This window comes from Aythya ferina (genome assembly GCF_964211825.1).
Source record: "Aythya ferina genome assembly, chromosome: 14".
Lineage (NCBI taxonomy): Eukaryota > Metazoa > Chordata > Aves > Anseriformes > Anatidae > Aythya > Aythya ferina.
The window spans coordinates 1690666-1712628 of NC_140312.1; the positions used below are offsets into that span (position 1 = coordinate 1690666).

At 36.5% G+C, this 21963-nt stretch overlaps 1 protein-coding gene across 3 annotated transcripts; it reads right to left on the reverse strand.

Moving 5' to 3' along the window:
* Positions 1 to 1165: 1165 nt before the first annotated feature.
* RAD50 (RAD50 double strand break repair protein) lies at positions 1166 to 21592 on the reverse strand. Of its 3 annotated transcripts, none has more exons than XM_084535836.1 (26): positions 21560 to 21592; positions 20745 to 20915; positions 20261 to 20344; positions 19865 to 20016; positions 19047 to 19232; positions 18703 to 18907; positions 18056 to 18184; positions 17138 to 17303; positions 16136 to 16329; positions 15372 to 15578; positions 14878 to 15060; positions 14473 to 14630; positions 13353 to 13528; positions 12413 to 12650; positions 11146 to 11335; positions 10888 to 11014; positions 10465 to 10658; positions 10060 to 10170; positions 9395 to 9487; positions 9201 to 9314; positions 8256 to 8383; positions 7210 to 7434; positions 4601 to 4686; positions 3982 to 4124; positions 1970 to 2103; positions 1166 to 1628 (listed from the first exon to the last, which is right to left on the reverse strand). In XM_084535836.1, the coding sequence occupies exons 2-26, from the start codon at positions 20871 to 20873 to the stop codon at positions 1442 to 1444; spliced, it is 3939 nt and encodes a 1312-aa protein (XP_084391962.1). In that variant the 5' UTR covers positions 20874 to 20915; positions 21560 to 21592; the 3' UTR covers positions 1166 to 1441. The 3 variants fall into 3 exon arrangements, with proteins under 3 accessions (XP_084391962.1, XP_084391963.1, XP_084391961.1); XM_084535837.1 differs by lacking the exon at positions 21560 to 21592 and adding an exon at positions 21323 to 21410; XM_084535835.1 differs by lacking the exon at positions 21560 to 21592 and having other exon boundaries at positions 20745 to 21134.
* Positions 21593 to 21963: the final 371 nt, after the last annotated feature.

Here is a 21963-nt window from a genome sequence, read left to right on the forward strand (position 1 = left end):
TGTTATCTAGACACTTTAGCAGGTGCTGTCCCTTTTTACCTTGAAGGGTCCTGCAGGGCCACAAGGGGCATAGCACAGGGCTGTGTCACCGTGTCACTGTCCCCTGCAGCAAAGCCCTCGGGGCAGGGGGTGGCCGGGCTGCCTCTGTCCGTGGTGCTAGCACCTGCCCCTGCTGCCCTGCCAGAGCAGGAGGAAAAGGCAGAGTACAACGTTCCCATGCTCATTCCGGTGTTTTCCAAATTAAAATGCCCTGCTGTTAATTAAATTAACATTTTTTTTAAAGTGGTTTAGAGATTCTTCCTTTGAAAGTGAGCTTTAGTCATATGTTGTCACCTAAGGAGGTTCAGGCAATCACTGGTGGCTGCAGCTTTCAAGAGCTCTAAGTCCAGATTCTGTTTGTGGGCTTCTACCCAGATTTGGACGTAGAACCGGTGTCCCCTCACTTGGTTATGAAGAAACAGCTGCCCAGAAATGGCATCCTTCAGACTCTGCATGACTGCAGAGGCAGCACAGTGCACTGCTGAGGCCTCACCTCTGAAATCTCAAGAGTTAACGCTGATCGGGTCCTGTTGGCTTTCCGCTGTCATTCTAACTAAGTGGCTGGTTTCCTTTTGCTATTGAGTGATGCTGCAAACAGCTCAGAAGAGCTCTGAGTAGGGGTGGTGAAGATCAGCATCCATACAAACTAACTCCCTGGGGCAGATCTGTTATCATTTTTACAGAAGTCGACTCTATCTTACAGAGGATCTGAATATGACCAAGTACTCTAGATTTTGACACAATTCTTGTAAACATCATCATAAACTAAGTGACACTACATGACAGTTCTGCCCACAATAAACAAAGAGAATATGGTTAAAATAGGCTTCTGTCATCCCTTCACTCAGTCATCCAGTTTTAGATGGGACTTTCCTTCAGTCTGAAGGAAGGTGTCATACTTTGTAAAGATTCTGAGCAATAGTACCTTGCAGAAACAGTACTAAGCATCTTTTTTGAATCCTGTGAATTTCGTGTAGATGAGGCAGGTGGCTAGAAACATACCTTGTCTGGAGAGATGCAAATCAATTCTGAACTTGCCATAACAAAGTGATGGAGGGCAAACTCTATTGTACCGACAGATCTAGAGCTGTTCCAAAGAATGTGCATCTAGATCCAGACCAGGACATACACCAAGAACAACACTTTATTTTTTCTTTTAAAATATAAAATACACCTAAAAGTTAACTGCCCTGTATTCACTTACAGTCTCTCAACTCATGGTGAGACTTGAACCCAGATGCAGAAGTACATAGATACGAAGGTTAAAAATGTAATAGTTTCAGACTTGAGCTAAAATCTTCATGATACTATATGATATGAAGGAGCTACATTTTCAGATGTCTTCCTCTGACCTCTAAGTTTGGCAGCTAAGCCAGTCTATAATACCTAATTACTTGAAATGCTAATGAACGTATGAGCCAAGGGAGCTGACACTGCATTTCATGATCTCAGAGCACTGGTCATCGTTCTTCCGTATCCTGTAGAAGGTTTCCACATATTCTGAACGGCCCAGCAGTTCAACAAAATCTTCATCATGAGTTATCACCAGAAGCTGAAAGTTACGCTGTTTTGTGCGGTTTTTTATTATCCTACAAAGAGATATTATTCAGTGTAATTCAATCTATATTGCTGTCTAGTTTTAGTGAACTTGTACAAAAATATTTTACTATTGAAAACTACACGAGTATCAAGCAATCTAATGTAGATCAGCACCTCTTTTTACCCATATTAAAAAAAACAGCAACAACAAAATACAAATTATTTTTTCCTCATCCAGATAAAGGAAAGGGAATCTAAAGCTACTGCTTTGCATGTATATCAACGTACGTCAACAAAGATAGGTCAGCTTGAAATAAAATCACTTCCTAACACCAATCACTAACATTTAAATTTGAAAAATATCCAAGCTTCACAAGAAGAGATTACTTACTCCACGAGGGCGTGTGCAAGAGACTCAATGTTTTCTCGATCAAGATTGGTAGTAGGCTCATCTAGTGCCAATATGCCACAGTTGAGACAGAACGTTTCTGCTAGAGCAAGACGAATAATAAGAGAAGCAAGCACCTAAGGGAAAAAGAAAAAGCACTCTTCAGAGTGTTTATAGAGAAACGATGCCTAATATGTTATTTTTAATGCCATTACAAACTGTGACTAAAGTCTACATAATTCACAAAATGATGATAACTAATTAGATTTGAAAAAATACATTAAAACTTCAGGTTTGAATTGAAAGATCCCTTCTACAACATAACATTGGAAACATACCTGAGCAGTCAAATTCTCAAAATCCCAGAGCTATTGAAATTCAGGATTCCAGCCCAACGTAAGAATGTTACAACATTGCCATCAGCATTATTCCTATACTCTGTTGAAACCCCATCCTATTAGCAGGGAGATGGTGGAAATTTGTATGTGCATCAGTCAGTTTGAAATACAGAACTCCTGACTCCTTCATAAAACTGAAGATAGTAATTTGAACAACTCACAAACTAGTCTTGTATTATAAGGCCTAATCGTGTTTTTATTAGATCTCATGAATTAGTGAAAATTACAGAACACTTGATGGAAACTGTGCTACAAAAAATACTTTCCAAAGATCATGACTGCTGGCATCATAGTTCATGATCAAAGAATAATTCTCAGAATATAAGCTAAGAAACCGTGAACAAGTTTCACTCTCATTTACATAGGACTCTAGCATAACATCCTAGACTACTTTAGGAGAAGACATTTTTTGCCTATATTGCTGTTTTATATGAAGTTTTGGATTTCCCCCAATATTAGTATGGAATTTTCAAAACAAGTACACTTCTACACTCAGGTGGGAATTAATTTGACAACATTTTTCACATTCAAGCAACAATACAGCACACATCTCCTCACAGAATATCCTTTCAAGACACTGGTGTTGCTGGACTCTATTGCTGGACACGCTTAAAAATACTGTGCACCATCTTGTTGTATTCCTTGATTTCATTTTCTGTTACTGTCAATACCATCTTGTCAGGCAAAAGTGAGAAGAGGAGATAGCTGAAGGCCTGGCTGCCAGTGAAACTCTGATGCAGTGTGTGACACAGTGAGAACTGCTACTCTTGGAGGTAAGTAAGTAGGCAGATATTACTCCAGATAATAGCGATTCTTCCTCGCTATCAAAGAGATTTATATCTGTTGCAACCATAGCCCTTTCAGCTGGTGCAGAGGAAAGGGAGCCAAAGAGTTCCAGCTCCCACTGCAGAAGAGGAAGGAGAAGGTATCTCCCTCACAATTACAGCGTGCTTGGCCTAGGTAGTCATTGGCACCTTGTGCAAAGGCGACAGGCTCTGTGAGCCTGTAGGGGAGAGTTCTCCAGTGTTCTCTTTATGTTGTAGAAGGCACAAAGGACGGACAGATATTGTTACAGCAGAGAAGTAGTAAGAGCAGTCCTGGCGGTATTTCTGTCACTTTCTACGTTCATCTTTTTGGTGACATGAACTGAAAAGTTATTTATATTCAGTAGGAGGTGGGAGTAGTGTAATTTGGGGAAAAAAGAGGTCTGAGCATACTTCAAAACAGACACAGTTGTGAAAAGATGACAAAGGATCAGCCCTCAAGAAGGAAAAAAAAATTCAGGAGCAAGTTAATAGACCTACAGCTATGGGAACTTCAGATGTAACTAGCAAGAAAAAGACCAGATGAACTTGAGAAGGCGGCGAGGCTGAACCCTTCACACCTACAGACTCAGACCAATTGTCAACTGAAACAAGGAATTTGGACACCCCAAAATAGGGTTCGGACGCTCCCAATCATATACTGCATACTGGCAGCATAATCCAGATGCAGTCATGTTTACTGAATGTAAATCTGAGTTGGAGCCACTTCTTTACCGGATTCATTTTACGATGTGTCACTCTTGCAGCTTTCAAAATCCTGTTTATGACGTACAAGAAAAAAAAGCTATATTACCTTTTGCCCAGCACTACATCTTCCTCTCATATCCAGAGCTGTATCTCCCTTTATCATTACTACTCTATAATTGTAGCTTCTTCTCTTATCAGCTGCTGAAACATTCTCATCTGCATCAGAGCGAATTTCTATATATTCAATATCTGAAAATGAAAAAGAAACAGTTTTTCACTTATCAAAAGATCTTTAAAACAGCATTGGAATAAACATAATTGAGAGCTACAACATACAGTAACTACAAAAAAACAAACAAACAAAAAAACACCTTACTCATAACTCCTACTAATAGATAAAAATTTGAAATTAATTTTTTCCAAAATTAAAGAAATAAGCCCAGGCAACTCCCCTGACTCAAGGAAACAACTATAGAAAACATGGAAAAGGGAAAATTACTTCTATTTATCATATAACTACCCACGTAACATGTAATAAAAAGGAGACTATAGAGGGGACCAACAGATGCAGCCTTTAGAATGGAACCAACCATTTTCATATCCTGGATTTTCCATAGTTTGAACAAACACTTTTCACTATGCAGTGCTCGGTATAAAATTAATATGGACAAAACTGTGAAAACAAACAAACAAACAAACAAACAAACAAACCAACCCACATGTACCTTGTCCTCTGTAGGTATTTCTCCAAAGGTCACGAATTATTTTGTTGATTTCTTCCATCTTCATGCTATGAAATGTCATTATTGCTCTACAGGAAAAAAAAAATTGCAGATTTTTATAGGTGCAACCATGGACTGCTATGGACTCATAGGAGCTTTAGGGAAGGCGAGAGCTCACTTTTCATTCTCTAAATACTTTGACTAAAATTACAGTAACTACTAGTTCATTTTGAATGCAGAAATGTACAAAGATCAAACACACTCTGTTATGTGAATACTTCTACTCTCACAAACAACTCCATCTCAAGAAGTAGGAGAGTAACAAAGACAAAATGATTTGTAATCAGTCACTCAGTAAAGGTTTTTATTTTTTATTTTTTATTTTTTTATTTTTTTTAAGGAGATTTATAATTTATGTGTAAGGCATATTTTCAGACCTCCAAGAAGAATCTGATACTAAAGCCTTCCAAAATAAAAATAGTGTTACTCATTGCCAGTCCCCCACCACCCTGCAGTGCAGATAACTGAGTCTCAGTAGGAAAGGAGAGCCAGTGAAGTTTCCTTGGAGCAGAGAATTCTCTATCAAGAATTTAATTTGTAATTACCTAAAGAGATGTTATGATTAGAGCTACCTTCAGTGGCAAGAGTAACATAGGGTGTCACTAATATTTTTTTATTTCATTTCCCTGATTCAACATGATATCCTGAAACCATCATGTCTACATGTCTTTAGTTCAATAATAGATGATTCCTCGTAAAAGCATTCCAAAAGGACATTGTGCTACGTTTCTAACTTTTTAAACAAATAGCGCTTTGTAAGGAAAAAAAAAAAATGCTTGCTTGCTTTCTGCCAATGTTTTTTCTTCCAAAAATATGGCAGTATTCAAAAGTAATTCTGAAATTGACTTCATGTATATATATATACACACACACACTTTTCCCATCTCCTCCCTTTTACAGGAATTATTTTCACCTGTTGTGAGGAATACTGAAGTCTCAACTCTAATATGATTTGTTATGTCTGAATAACGAATAAAGCATTTTCTACTGTTGATTAAACCCAAGAACGCATTCTTCATGAATATTTAACAAAAACCTGTAAATATTAAATCAACAAAGATCAACAGATAGCACAGAAGAGCATACAAATGTTGCTTTTCCCAGCTACATACACAGCTTTCAATCTCTGGCCATTAGAGTTAACATTTTGTCTCACTGATTTTTCAGACGATTACCAATAAGTGATGCTTATCTATTTTTCTTGAAATTACAAGACTGATTTCCTGTTTTGCCTTAAATAGAAACAATAGATGATTTGATACCATACAAAAGATTCTGAATTCTAAAAGGGAAATTCTTGGAGTGCATTTCCATTTAAGCTGAAAGGGAAGAATTACACATGCTCTGTACAATTTAAATCTTCACAAAATAAATTTTGGATTGGCTTAAATCCAAATACTAACTATATTTATTTTATCATTAAAAACGATTAAAGCAGGGTACTCCAGACCTCTGTATTTAATAGCGTTTGAGACCTGTCTTTCTGAATTCATACAATCTTTTCAAATGTATTTAGAGCTTAGCCTCCAAATATACCAGTGAATTATGGGTTCCACAGCTTTATTATGTGTTGCCAGAAAAAGTACTACCTTGTATTTCGAACTACTGCTTGGTATTTTCACAATCATTCCCTTTTCCCCTTCTCCACACTATTCAAGAAATTAAGAAACCTTCATCATCCCTCTTCAGTCACCTTTTTTCAACATGGAAACTTCTAATCTATCTAGCATCTCTTCTGGAGAGTTATGTTGTACCTTTAACTACATTACTGCTCTCTGTGCTCCTTTTTCCAGATTTATTATGTCCTTTTTAATAGAGGAGACCAAAATTGTATTCTGAATTTGTAGCTTTTATGGTGGCCAGATATTTTTCTCTCATTCTCTATTTTGTTCCTAATACTCAACTTTTATTTCTAACTGCCACTGAGCACCAACCTAGTATTATTGCAACTAGCTCATTGCAATTCCATAATTATAAGTGAACAATGCATGGGGGGGGGTGGGAGAGAAGGCAGGGAAAAGCACTGTATGTTTTTGTTCACATTTGTTAACAATCTCTGATGATTAACAATGGTGATGTGTTGGCTTCATTTCTCTATTCTCTCTCTCAATTTGACTTGTTGTATTGCAATTGTGTCCTAACATGTACAACCAGTACTCAAAAAAGGTCCCTCATTTATTTTATGTACATTATATACATTACAGAGTTCCTATACTCTAACAATCCTGTGCAGTTTGCAGCACATTTTCATTAATTTACTTTGCTTTTAGGAATCAGTTCTCTTCTGGAGGCATTAAAAAATAAAAAAGCTACGGCAACTGGACTTTTGGGATGAATATAAAAAACAATAGAAGTAACATAGCAAGGTACAACATTCTATCTTAATACTTAGATATTTGATTTTATAAAGAAAAATAATTATGTACCTCTAAGTTATGTTAATTTACTATTTCTAAAAGTTAAACCAGGATGTTTGAAATTGCAAGTTGCTTTTGCACCAAGGCAGTAATGAAAACTGAAAAAAAGAGTTATCCTCATACGACAGTACTTACTTATCAAGAGCCTTGTAATAAGTGTCCAAATCCTTGTTCAATAGCTCCGTTGTTCTCATAACAATCATCATCTCCCTGTATTTTTCCTCTGCATCTTTGAATTGTGACTCTCGAAGTTCCTTTTTAAACCGAACAATCTCTTCCTCAAATCCACGCTGTCGGCCAAGTGCAACATGATGGTTTCTTTTCAGAGCTTCTATTTTCTCCTCTAAATTTTTTTGTTCACTGTCAAACCACAAATGATACACGAGACTTCTGTATTTAGTGTTTCGCTATATTTTAGTCAAGGTTCTAATTTTTAGTTTATGTTAGCAACTCATTCTATTGTATATATAGATTGCAACAGTTAAAATTACTCGAACTAAGACATTTAAAATATGCTTATGTTTATTTAAACATATGTTTATTGTTTTTATAAGCAATATAACATATTAAGTTTTAAAAACATATTAAAGTCACCATTCTGACTAATATTCACTAATCCTATCAAAGATGAAAGTGCACCACGTAGAGGTATAAATTAGATTTAATTGCAGGAATTACATCAGGATACCGAGCAAAAAAAATGCAATGAACGGTCTAGTAGCATCTAGAAAGCTACATAAATAGTTTGCACATAAGAAACTGAATTAGGATAATTCCTTTTCATCAGTGTTTATTATCTAAACAATTAACATTAAAATACTGAAATGATTTGCAGCTGAGACCTATTTGAGCACACTGAAGATAAAACACTTTTATCCAGAGACATCAGTTTCTTTTTAAATACAGACTTAACAGTGGAAGTCTTTAAAATAAACGGTTTAGATTTGAACAGGTATATACTTGTGTGCATTTGTAGCTAGAGCTACATAATTTCACTGAGTCATTTATGTTGTCATGGGAATATTATGCAAACACGAGTTTGAGGGAGGAAGTAGTCTACATGAATGGGGAGAAAGGTACACACTAAGAACACAGGAAACACTAAAACACAGTGAGTATTATATTCAGATATTTAGTGAATTCTTATGCAAAACACGCTGCTGTGTTTTGAAAACGCTTACTTTTTCATCTGCGGGACTTTCATTTCTCCCATCTCCTTCATAAGTCTATTTATATTGTCTTCAACTTCTTTTAATTCTTCATTCCGCTTCCGCAAAGTCAGATTATCCTCCAGCCACCTTTCCTGTATCTGTCTCCACAGAAAGCAAGAAGTTCTATGATGTTTCAATATATCGATGCTCAATAACAAAGTATAAACTCTGCACAACTCTAAAACCTGCTACAAGCATAAAACAATTGACAGCACTGAAAAGTACCATAGTAAGAACTCACTTTGCACTAGAAACCTAGTATAATGCAAATCATGATTATCATTTCATATTTCAACCTGAAATAATATTTACAATATTTATTGTCATAGGTGAACGTAAGAGTGATCCTGTGTGTGAACAGTAGTCGGTGGTTCAAATGGGGCAAGTCATTTGGGGTGAGATTTCACATTTTCCCCTATTCTCAATTCTACAGGTAAGATAGTGGGATAGAGTGGGGAAAGATATCTTTCCTATAAAGAATGTAAATAGGGTTTGAAATACATACATAATGATTTAAAGCACACAACAAAATCTGGAGTGACTAACAACTTTTGGGACCTGCAATTAGAATCACCTCACAGCGGTCTTCTTTCAGTAGATAGGTATCTTCCACACAAAGCTAGTTTTGAAAACAGTGGTTATTGTCACAACAGACTTACCCCTTTAGGAAATACCACAAAATTGTACTTAGAGATAATTCTTTTTTCTAAAATGCATCAATTTTTGCATATGTAAATCACAGGATTTTTTTCAGCCTGATGCACATATAGTGGCTATTCTGACTAACAACTCATTAAGTACATCAAGAGGAGACAAACTTTGTATCAATATGAGCCTACACGGACTTAAACCAATGCCAGAAATCACTTCAGATATAAATGCAAAATATACCTTATGCTAAAACAATAAACCTACCTTTTGAGTGTCAATATCTTGTCGAATAATTTCCATCTCTTTACTTATCTTTTCCTTCTGTTTCTCACAGGCAACTAACTGAGAGTTTACTTCATCAAGTTCAGACTCCTTTTGCTATAAAAATAAAAAGGTATATTATTTATATACAAAAACACTTTTAAAAGCACCTTTTTATTGATTGCTTTTTAGGTTACCTTCTTGTAGTCTTCCTTTCCTTCTTGAATATAGCTTTCGATTTCTTTCATGTACTTGTTTATATCTTTAACTTTCTCTTTTATGCTATTTATCTGCAGCGAAAAGATTTCAAATGAATTGCAGTCGGATGTCCAAGAACTGATGTGACATGTATAAAAGATAACTGGATAACACTATTTCTGAGGTACGATTCATTTCATAACTCCCTTTAATTTACCAACAAAAGACTTCAACTTTTGAAATCCAGATGCTCCTTATTACCATGAAACTGTTTTCCAAAACAAATGGTAAATCACTCATTTGTGCTTACATAAGAGGGCCATTTGCCCTGAGAAAGACAGGTGTGTCCCTTGCCAAGGAAAGGTCACAACCATCATTGCTGTTCCTCTAGACCTACTAGATAGGGCTTTTAGCACTACACGTCACACTAAATATTGCCAAATGTCCCTAGAAGCTTTTTGATAAGACCACCAAAAGTTAGTTACAACTGAGTTGATTTCCTGACTTGGTTATGTTCCTTTTCTTCCCTAAAAGCTCCACAAATCTAAAGCATTAGGTAAAGCAATTGCTGTCTCCTAAAAGTCAACTCATTACCATGGCTTCCACCCATGCCCCAAAACCAGCATGTAATCCTATCTCCCAACTATGTGAAATGCAAACAAACCTTCTCTTGTGTTTCTTTATTAGTTGCAGTCCTTTTATTAATTAGATCCTCCTTGTCTTGCTGCAGTTTTTCTAAAGTTTCATGTAGGGGAAATACCTGTTCTTTTGCTTCCTGAAAAGCAGTTGGAGAAAGCCCTTTTTATTTTCTCATTCTGTCAAAGATAAACAATTTTTCAAGTGCAAAAAAAAAAGTCATGTGCGTACTTAATTTTTTTTTACATCTTGTTCATTACTCTGAAAAGTTTTGTATTAAATAAAGTGCTGAAAATTTCCAGAGATATGCATAGTGTAACAGGACAAAAATTTTAAAATGCATATGAATTGCTATGTTTACAGAACGTTAAATATTACTGGATTCTTTGTTTTTCAAGGACAACATAGTTAAGGGCTAGTAATTATTTCCTACCTTAATCTCTCTATATAAGGACTGAAACTCAGTGGTTAATTCCACTATTTGCTCCTCCAGTTGTTGACGACGCTGCATGCTGCTGGAGATCTGAAGTTTCTCTGCTCTAAGTTCATTAACTGTACTCTTAAGCTGCTGAATCTGATTCTGCTGGTCTTGCTTGATTTTTTGATTTAACTCAATTTTACTAGTAACTGTAGATGAAAATACACACGCAGTGAAACAGTTGATCTGTAACTAACAACATTTTTTGTCTTCCTTATGACAGATCTAACTGCAAACTAAGTTAATATAATCAAAAAAAAAAACTATTAGAATATGGTTATTTTGAATGTAAAATAAGTAAACTAAAATTTATATTTTACTGGCAGCAAGTTTGATTATTTTCAATATAAAAACAAAACATCATTTTATATGACCTACCTGTATCCCATAAGTGTTTCTTCTCTTGTTTTTCTTGGCTTACTTGTAGAACGGTTCTACTTAAATCGACCCCTAGCAGCTTAGCCTCCTGCTGAGCAATTTTTCTTTCAACATCCCTAATATCAGCCTAAAAGTAAGAGTAAAGCCCTATTATTACCGTATTAGTGCTTAACAGGCTTTAGTTTATATGTTATTGAATAACTACATGTACAGCAAGCAAGTATCGTTTTATATATTGAAAGGAATTACAGAGCATACCTGGTACCTTTCCATTAGTGTTATGTCCTGTAAACATGCATTAGCACCGTCCTTCTCAGACAGAACTGTCTGCAAGAGCGTTTCCTGCTCTTCTATCTCACCCTTCAGGCGTGCAAAATCCCTGTTCACAGTTTGCAGCCTGTTCCTCAAGTCTGGTATGTCCCTTTCTTGGAGTTCCACTACTGTTTGCCTTGAATAAAATACAAATCCATGAAACTTCCTTTGTTAAAAGCAGCAGCATAAGTTCAAGACATTCAAGTTTGCAAAATCTGTGATATGACTGAATAGCAGAAGACTGAATTGAACCAATAGTATCCCCTTAAGCTTGCCCATGTTCAGTTGAGTTTATGTTATATAACCAGCTAAGGTAATAATCCCTCATTGTAGGCAGGTGAGATCTAAACACAAACCAACCAACAAACCTCTTCCGGTTTTCAACTGAACTACAGCCAGTGCTAAAATAAAATCCACTGCACATGAGTGCCCTCTTGTGAAAGAGAGGTATACCTTCTAACATATATTCAATTTTTTTTCAGAATAACAGTCTTCAAATATTTTGAAACCAGAGCCTCTGGTTACCCACTGACAGGGAAACTGCATGCTCTACTCTAAATCCTGTTTGTATGGTAAGGAAAAAAAAAATAGGACTCTCACAAAAATTCATTAGGACTAGTGCTGTTTATGGTTTGGAGGGAGGCAACAAGAAGAAAAAAGGGGACACAGCAACAAAATAGTCTGCCTGTAATTTTTGTAGTTTTAAAATTACAGATTAAGTAAGCCTGGGAATTGGAAAAGACTGTAAGCACCTCTTCTCTCTTTTTTTTTTTTTTTAAAAAACATTGTCTACATTTTTTTTTTTTTTTACATTGCAACTTCAAAAATATTTTAATTAATTAAAAACTACATAAGAGATTTAATACAGTCTAATCTTTTATGGATTGTCAGTATCAGAGACAGAGCTGCATTCCCAAATGATGGAATTGCACTTGACTGAACCACAAGAAAACACAGACTGCATTGGGAATCTGCTATAAATCTCACAGATTTCCTTCAAGAACATCATAAATGAATACTAAACCTGACAGTAACAAAAAAGTACCTTTAAAGGATATATAAATCAAGATTTATTAAAGTGCAGTTAGATTTTTGAACAAATTGCCTAGCCCGAAAATAAATCTTTCTTGATGTCAACAAAATTTTCAATAATCAAAAAACAAACATTCAAAAGAAAATGACTTCCAGCAATATTGTCTGTGAAGTACTTTACCTAATTGGTTTAAGACCCATCATTTCATCACGTTTTTTCTCTCTTCTTTTAAGCTCAGACTCTGTTGACTTCAATTTGTCTGGTGCAAGACGCAACTTAGACTGAAGATCGCTAATTACATCTTGCAGTTCAGCCTCTGATACAAAACCTCTTTGACAAACTGGACAACACGACGGTTTCTCTTCTGTTAGTTGTGTAATGAACTGTGAATAAACTGCTGTGGCTCCAGCAAGCACAGCTAGTTTAAAGAGAAACAGAAGATGTTATGTTGAATATACAGTGCATAATCAGATCTGAACTTATTATATATTTACCATTAAAAAACCAACAAATGAAAGAAAACTATAAGCTGCAAATCATCAAGATAGGAAACTAAAATGGTCCTAAGCAACCTGGTCTGAATTCAGCTCTGTCCCTATTTTCAGAATGGTGCCCTTGATCACAGCCTGACATTCTCTCCAACCTGGATTATTCTATTTTATTGAACTACACTCATCCTTCAGCAATTAACAATAGAAACAAGTACTTGTGAATCTCCTTCTGGAGTTACTTTCTTTCAGTTAGCAGTAGGCCCTATGGGTCAAAACCATGCCACTTGTCTAGTTCTGTACTCATCTTCATAACTGGCAGATTCAATCATTCAAACATATCCTTGGTTGTGTAAGGGTTGTGATTTACATTTTTGTTTTGTAAAAGTCAGTATTTCATTCACATACAGTAAGAGAATTAACTGAGTTAAAACAACTGATTTTGATTAAACGTGAAATTGAAGACGTAGTAAAGATAGGGGAAAATTGTTTAAAAGGGAGGTTACTGAATCTTAAATTGGTTCCTATGCTGATTGTCCTGCAAATATAAATACCCACAAGTTACAGACTGTCTCAGTGTCTCTAGGTTACAATTAAAATGAGGAAAAAAGTAGAGCTACGGATAAATTTACCTCGCTGTTTTGAACTTTTTTCAATTTCATCTTGAAGTTTGTTCAGGTTACTGTCAAAATCTTGGCTTCCACAAACATCAAAAAGTTTTGCTTCATAGCTAGACAATTGTTCTTCTTTTTTTCTTAGTTCAGCACTGATAAAATTCTTCTGTTGTTCTGCTGATGCCAGTTGTTTGCTGAAACATTAATGAATAAACTCTTATATTACAGAAAAACAACAACAAAAAAACACTGTATTAACAAAAACACCATAATACCAATTTCAGATTAACTTCAGAATTATTCATCAGTTCTTTAATGATTTTTTCCAGAAATCTACAGCATAAGTTTTCAATTCATCTAAATACAGCATAAAGTGTTTCATTTAAATTCCTTTTTCTGCTTCCTAGATGCTTAATGAGGAGAAACAAATTTCTAATGTCAAATCCATACAAGGGACTTTCTAGAATATCATTAACTTTTCCTCTTCTACTTCCTTCCCTAATTATTGCTTATGAGATACTATTGAACAAAAAACATTATTGAGCAAAACATATTGAGCAAAAAACATTAGCACCCTTCTATTCATCTTCCATACTTCTCAATTATGGACTGTTTTTAGACCTCAAATCTCATTTTTTTGATTTTATAGAAGTTTAATGCATATCGCTGCACAGTGTGCTGATGTCACCTAATCTTTCTGACATATTCTTTTCTACAACGAAATACATGTAAATCAGAAACATGTATCCATATCACAAATAAGTTCATGATATGGTTAATAACCATTCTGTAACTCCTAAGAAAGTCAGAAGACTCCTGTCTTTTTTTCCCCAAAGCACATTCTTTCACATTCACAGCTAGGGTAGTATAAATAATTAAGGACATATTAGAATATTTTGTTACCTGCTTTTAGTGTTGCCTCTGACATACTTCAAATATGATGATTTTATTAACTACCATGAACTATATTGGCTATATATTAAACAAATTTTGCACAATGCTTTCTTTCATTTTGCAGACACCTAAATAAATATTGATGAATTACAGTAAAAGTATGTTAACTATATTAAAAACTTTCCAACACTGAAATTCATAATTGCATAAATACTTCTGGAGACATAATTAAACTAATACATACTTAAGCTTCGCATGTCTGTCCCTTGTTTCATTAATCTCTCTATTTTTGCCATGAAGCCAGTCTTCAAGTTGTTTTTTATTTGGAAAGTATCCCAGCAGTAATGTCAGTTCTTCAGAATGTCTTGATTTTACTTTTCTAATCTGTTCCTCTTTGTCTGCCTTGGGAAATAAAGCATTTAAAATTTCATATAAAAACATATTCATATATTCATGTTCATATAAACATATTTTCATATGTTTAAGTTTATGTCACTCAATGCATTCACAGGGTTAATGGCTTCCATAAAGCCAGACAGAAGCTTTACATACAAATGTTTATAAACATCTGGAAAAAAAATGCACAAATCTTGAAGGGACCGTATTCATGTAATTTCCCTTCCTTATGAGATGACGATAGAAAAATTACTTTGTCTTTCTTCAGCATCTCCATTTGGGTAATTGTTGTGGTATGTAGGTTCAACTGTTCCATCTCTTGATCCAGCTTCCGAAGAACTTTGTCCAGGTTTATTTTCTCATTTTGCAGAGTTTGCACTTCCAGTTCAAGTGTTTCTACATTGCTGCTCCTCTCAGCCTTCTCCAGTTCATGTTCCTAATCAAAAAACAAAAGCACAAAAGACTTATGTAATTACATTAGACAATAAGTTCCTAACTAAAGAAATCAGAAAAAAAAGCTCTTAAAAACTGTCCAGCAGCAGTATCATTAGCTGTTACAGGAATAACACTTCCAGGATCTATAAAGAATACATGCACGATGCCAAAGGCTGTGATGCTGGTATAGGAAACATAAAGCAGACAATGGATGCAGAGTTCTGAAATGCAATACTGTACCAAGTTGCTCATGCTTTTCACAACTTGTAAAAACTTTCAAACTTGTAGAAATCTTTAATTACATTAACTTACTGTCTTGACAATCTCTTCATCCAATTCCACAATTCTGTCTGATGACCCCTCCAACTGCTGCAATTCATGTTTTACATTCTTCAGTTCCGCTTGTCTCTTATTTTGGATGTCTGATTTCAGATCAATGGTTCTTTCTAATCCAGTTTTCTTATCTCTTATTTCATCTATCTGTTTTTGTTTCATCGCTTCTTTTTGTGCAAATTCTCTCTGAAAGAAGTGAACAATAATATATTAATTCATTCACAGGAAAAACACAGCATTTAAAATGGCTTCTTACAATAGTATGCAAATATTCACCATTATAATGCATGAAATTGAAATATTTAGATATGTAAAAAAAAATCCCGCTAAAATGCAGCAATACAAAAATGCAGATGCATAATGGTCGTGTTGTCTGACAGCAACTCCATTTTGAAGATAACTTCAAAACAACATTGCTTGTTTTCTTAACAATTGCCCATGGAAATTCTTCCTCAGGCTTTTTAGTGTCACTGACCCACCTGCTTGAGATGGCAGTTGAGAAAAAAGTATCTGCAGAACTGCCTGTTCAGTAGCTTTTGCAATTCAGATCACCCAATGACCACTCTTAGTTCCAAAATTAACTTTCACAGAAAGGTTCAAGCAAGCCATATTGAAGAATACTAGATGAAAAAAAAATGGCTTCATTTATTTTCCCCCAGGACCATAAAGACACATATGGACTAATAACAGACTAACAACTAACATGGAATTATAACACAATCCTAAAATGACAAAATCCTTACCATTAAGTGATTTGCAGTTTCTGTATCTCTCGCTTGTCTCTCCTTCAATAACCTGTGAAAATTGGTAATCTGTCTTTCATTAAGAGGTGATAACTCAAAACCATCTAATTCTAGCTGTGCTGCCAAAGACTGAATTAATGAATCCCTCATTTTGATGTGTTCTTGGTGACGATCTGCTTGCAGTTGTAGACGACCTGCACAAAAATAAAATAAAAAAAATAACATAACCCCTCAAAAAATGAGAACATACATTTAGGATTCGAGGTCAATTGCAACTATTACCTTAAGATCTTCTACACTGAACCATTTAAAGTGTTAAAAACAAGCTATAGCTTAAAATATTACTGTTTCTGTTAACTATTAATTATATAGAAATAACTATTATATAAATAAATTATATAATTAACTATTAATTATATATATTAAAATCTGTGTTTAAACTACTACAATTTGCTTTACTGCAATTCCCACAGTCCATCTAAAAGAGAATATATGATATACAGAATAGTACTGTCCTAAAGCCCTCTGAGTAGTCCCCAGACCTCACATGTGAGGGTGGGAGTGCCAAGAATTCTGCTTTCACAGGTTTCTTGGTTACACTTACACAATCACAACTGGCTAGCAGACATTTTCATCACTTAGACAAAGTACAGGCTCAGATTGTGAAAACAAATGTGCTGTAAACTGCTAGACTGACATAGTTTTATGGCATCAGTAATGATCAATTTTGAATATTTCTGTAGAAGATGGTACACTTAAGAACAAACAAAGTTCATGTTGTAATTACAGTTCAAAACAAGCACATTAAAAAAAATCCAGGGGAAAGATGTTGAGGTTTGATTACCTGTGAGATTCCCCACACCATGTCGTGCAACTGACCTAAAACTAACACGCATTTCAGGGAGTTTGTCCCATTCAAACATCTTCAATTATCAGTCATTCTATTTAAGATCTTAATTGCTTTAAACATAAATACAAAGTTATAGATCATATCTAACATACCTCGTTCAACGAGTAGTTCTGACTTTTCACTGTTAAACCTCTGGCATTCTTTAATGGCCCTATCTAATTCACGCTTACAGTCTGATAATCTCTTCTCCTTCTCCTTCACTGTTCTCTGGTGGTTCTGGTATCTATCCCTTAGCTGTTCATCCGTTCCTTGAAAAACCTGTACACCAAATAAAATACAGAATAAACTTAACTTTTTAACTGAATTCAGTTAAAAATAATCTTATGTTTATTACAGGCTTTACCATAACAGAATCCAAGAAATAAAATAACACCTCTCATAAAGAATTTCTATGCTAAGACTTACATTAAGAAAAATCAAACATACTATGAGCAAAAACTGAAAAAAAAACAACTATTTTTCATATGCTGATAAGACAAGTTCATCTAAATTTTTACCACTATCCTAAAGCATTTTTGTTCATCTGTCAAAATAATTTTAAACGTCCCTGCACAACCACAACAAAAGAATAAAAAATACTTACTATTTTAAGAAATAAAAAACCCTCCAGGGACATGAACAGAATCAGTGTCAGAAGACATTCATTGCTGGCTAAAACAAGTGCTGGCTATCATGAACATATTGTGAGAGGTAGGTATTTTCAAGTTCCACATTGCAGGGCATTATTACAATAACTTTTGTCAGTATTTCTCTTCCTGGCAAGCTAATCTATGGTGGAGGGATCAGTTACAAACAGCAATTTAACTCTTACATCCGAATTACACAGAAACTAGCTACAAATACCGTACCATAAAGCTGCGTATCTCATATTATCAAATGAGCTACTTGGCCTTTGGAAGTGTTCATAACCAGCATCTAGTGCATAATAAAATACACAGTTCACATGGTAGCAAAAGGCAGACTTTGATTTTTCTGCAGAAAGGATGACAACATGGAATTTAAAAGGCAACCTTTTCCATCTTCTGTTGCAGATCTTGATTATCCTTATCCATCTGCCTCCTCCTGCTCTCCAGAGCTTTTACGTCGTTGTCTAGCAACATTACTTTCATGAGATTCTTTTCAACTGCTGCCAGAGAACACTGCAAAGGAAAGGATCATAGAATAATAGAGTCATTTAGGTTGGAAGAGACCTTAATATCTCACTAGTTTACAAATCCCATAATAAAATGTTCTATACAACACTTTACTCTAAACTGTAAAACTTCACCATTATTATTTTGAAAAAAAAAAAAAAAATCATTTAGCTTTAGTTATAATTCATAATAGTTTTATAGTTAACATACAAATTTGAAAGACATTTTAAATTAAGCTACAAAACAGACAAACAAAAAAAACATCAGTGCTGTTAAAACAGTTCCACAGACAATGTTTTAAACCTCCCATAACTGTTTACAGATTAGAGCAGCATCTGTCAGGTTTGTTGCTTAATTCTGCCACAGAATAGAAGGTGAGATAACAACATAAAACTGCAAGATTTTAATCAGGAAATTCCTCCAGCTTTCAAATTTTGCTGTGTTCCTTTTTTAAAACAAACAAACAAACAAACCTTATGTGCTGTTTTATACTAAAATCTTAATGTAAACATCACTCAAATTACCTTTAAAGGATCCAGCTGACTCTCAATAGATTTTACATTCTCCTTAGAAGCAGACAGCTGAGCTTCCCTATTGTTAAGATGGTCCTGGATTTCCTGTGCTTTTTCTTTATTCTGCTTTAGGTACTTCAGCTCTGTCTGACACTCTTTTACTTTTAGGCTTTGTTTCAGTCGTACCTGACGGAGAGTTTCCAGTGCTTTAATATACCTTTAAAAAAAAAAAACAAATTTCAGATCCTACAGGCAATACAGCAATACTGATGCCACAGATGTTTTCTTTAACACCTACACTACTAGAGAAGACAGTTTCTTATTTAATTTTATTCAATTCCAGTAAAGAGAAAAACCTTGTTGCTGAGAAGATCTCATCAAATCTTTGTTTCAGGGCCTTCCCTTCGCTTAATGGCCAGTTGGACTCTTCTTGGTGGCAGAAAACAACATTGTTGAGCACAGATTTGGAAACACCAAGGGCACTGATCATCTCTCGATCAATTTCTGCACACTTAGAACTGAGACTGACCTTCTCACCATGCCTATGTAGCACAGATAAAGAAAATCCACAAAGCAGTTACTAGAAATTCTTTAAAAACAAACAAACAAACAGCTTATTTAAATCTGTATAAGCACATTGTATTGCATTGGTTACAAAACAGAGTAACAGTTTTTTAAGTCTACAATTACCATTTTAACAGCAAATGTTTTCAGTCAATGTTGCTACATGTTAAAAAATCTATGCAGAACCACCAGAAGGAGTAAGACTGATTTTGTTTAAAGCCAAGTGAATACTTTCCTTAAAAAGGGGAAACTAAAGGTAAACACGGACTGACCATATCCTGAAACTTAAAATGGTGCTAAAGGAAATAAAGCTTATGCATTTCAAACAAGATTACTTTCAAACTAGAGCATCAGTAATACAATTTTCAAATTAATGTAAGTCAATTGATATACGTAGCTCTTAGTATAGTGGCTATCAAATGTTAGTATTTTTGAATCAACTAATAGATCAAACGATGGAACTCCAGACCTTCCATCTAAGAACACAGGCAGGAACTTCAGAGAGCACGTTATGAATTTTTCTCATCTTATACATAAAATATACAAAACCCAAACTGTTCTTCACATTACAGAAAGAAAAAAAAAAAAAAAAAGATATAATTAAACTTACTTTGTTCTAGTAATGACCCCTTCAAGTGTTTTAAACTCTGTTTTCTTGTTTTTCTGGGTACACACCATGGATCGTTGGACAGCTACAAGCTCTCCATTAACATCTTGAAACTGTAATCGAATCTGAGCTCTAACATCAGTTTCATGGGCAACCTTCAGTACAAATGACAACAAGGAAACAAGTATGAGAAATTCTTCTCAACACCCAGAGGAATACATGACTTCCCAGATGTGGAGTGTTCCAGTCCCCCCAGTTCTGTTTTTCCTGAGACAGTACGGTCAGCTCACATCTGCCTAATACTTGAGCATCCCTGTTTCCATCACAGCCCTGCGTGAGTACAGTAAGTATTTTACTGAGGAGTAAACGTGCACTAAATCTAACCACTGTGGCTTTTACCTTTGGATCATGAACAAATGAATTTCCTTTGGTTCCAGGGGGAAAATCTCCAGTGGACACATATTTAAGGCACTCAATGATAGTCTAAGAAAACAAAAACAAGTATATAATTAGAATGACGATTAAGAATAACCAATGAAGACTAAAAACAAAACACAGTGACAGCCCAAATATTTACAAATAAGATAAACATGAAGGGAGAGAGAAATAAGAAATGACATTTTATTTTTCAGTACCATGAGAACATGGTACTTTGCAAAAGCAGTTTTAGTCAGCACCTTGATCAATTTCCTATGAAAAACACCAAGTAGTGCCCTGCAAAGCCCAGGATAAGAAGCAGATCTCTAATAACGTAAGCTAATACAATATTTACAGTAAACAGCAAGGTTTTTCTAATATTTGTACCTTGCTGTTGAAATCATTCTTTGTATTTTCAAGGTTTTCAGAGTTACTTGGCGCACGAAAACAATCACGTAAACCTTACCGTTTTTCCTGCACCGTTTGGTCCCACCAGAATAGTCATTGGATTAAGGAACGTGATAATCTGTTTGTCTTTATCCTCTATGCCAAAACTCCTCACGCCGAGGATGCTCATTTTCTCAATCCTTGCCATTTCTGCAGAATTTCTGCTCTTCCGCAGTCACCAACGCAAACCCTGTAAAACAAAGCTCTATGAAAGTTGGAGACAGTGAAATCCCTGCGTATCCCTGAAAGGAGACAACACGGTTATTTCAGTGTGTGTATTGTTAGAAACACTCCAAGGTTCCCCAGTTATGGCTCAAGGCACAGGACGCATGAAAGCCAAACCCCCTCAGTGCTGAGGAGCTCGACTCAAACCTCAGGGCCAGGCCACGCCGTTTCCAAGCCATTCTAAAACAACAACAAAAAAGCCCTTTAAGTACCAGTGAGAGAAAAACGCTTTATGCCACTGCCCCTTGTTATGCATGTTTTATTTATCGTTACTTTCCATTCCCCGTTTCTCGCGGCGTCACGGCCCCAGCCCCGTCCCGACACGAGGCAACCCCCGGCGGCAGCGGCCCGGCCCCACGGCCCCCCCTGCACCTCACACGGGTGCTCGGGGACCCCCGGGGACCCCCGGGACCCTCAGCGGGGACCCTCGGCCGTGCCATGAGACACCCGGGGCGTTTCCCTGAGGGGGGCAGCCGGAGTTTCCCGCTGCAGCGGGGGCGGACATTTTCCTGCTGCCCTTCCTTTCCCTTCCCTTCCCCAGCTGAGGGGCGGCCAAGGCGATGCCGTTCCCCGTTCCCCCGCTGCTCCCCCCCTTCCATCCCCGTTCACCTCCGCTCCCGGTGCCGGCCTCGGCCCCCCGGCAGCCCCCGCGGTCGCCCCCGCTCCGCCCCGGCTGTGGCGGCTCCGCCCGGCCGGGCCCGGCTCGCTACCGCCCTCCCGCGCCGTGGGGCCGGTCAGGGCTGGCCCGGGGCTCCCCTTGTCCCTCGTCCTTCTTGGGGTCCGACCCCGGCCTCTGAGGGGCGAGGGGGAATGTGCAGCCCTGAGGGGGCAGCCCTGAAGGGGCAGCCCGGTTCCACTCCGCTCCCCCAGCCCCGCCGCCCCACAGAGGTCTCCGAGGGGTCTCCCCGTGGCACGCAGCGACCCCCGCCTCCCGTTGAGGGGCTTTTAAGAGTTCACAGTTCTAACATTGGCACTTCGGGGTTATTTGGTGGTGTTTCCAGCCTTCTGCTCAC

Coding starts and splice junctions, on each gene's coding strand:
- RAD50 (XM_084535836.1), bottom strand. CDS start 20,873: ATGGCAAGGATTGAGAAAATGAGCATCCTCGGCGTGAGGAGTTTTGGC. Junction 14,631..14,877: donor AGATGCTGAAGAAAGACAAA/GTAATTTTTCTA, acceptor TTATTTCCCAAG/GCAGACAAAGAGGAACAGAT. Junction 4,125..4,600: donor AAATACCTACAGAGGACAAG/GTACATGTGGGT, acceptor TTTCATTTTCAG/ATATTGAATATATAGAAATT.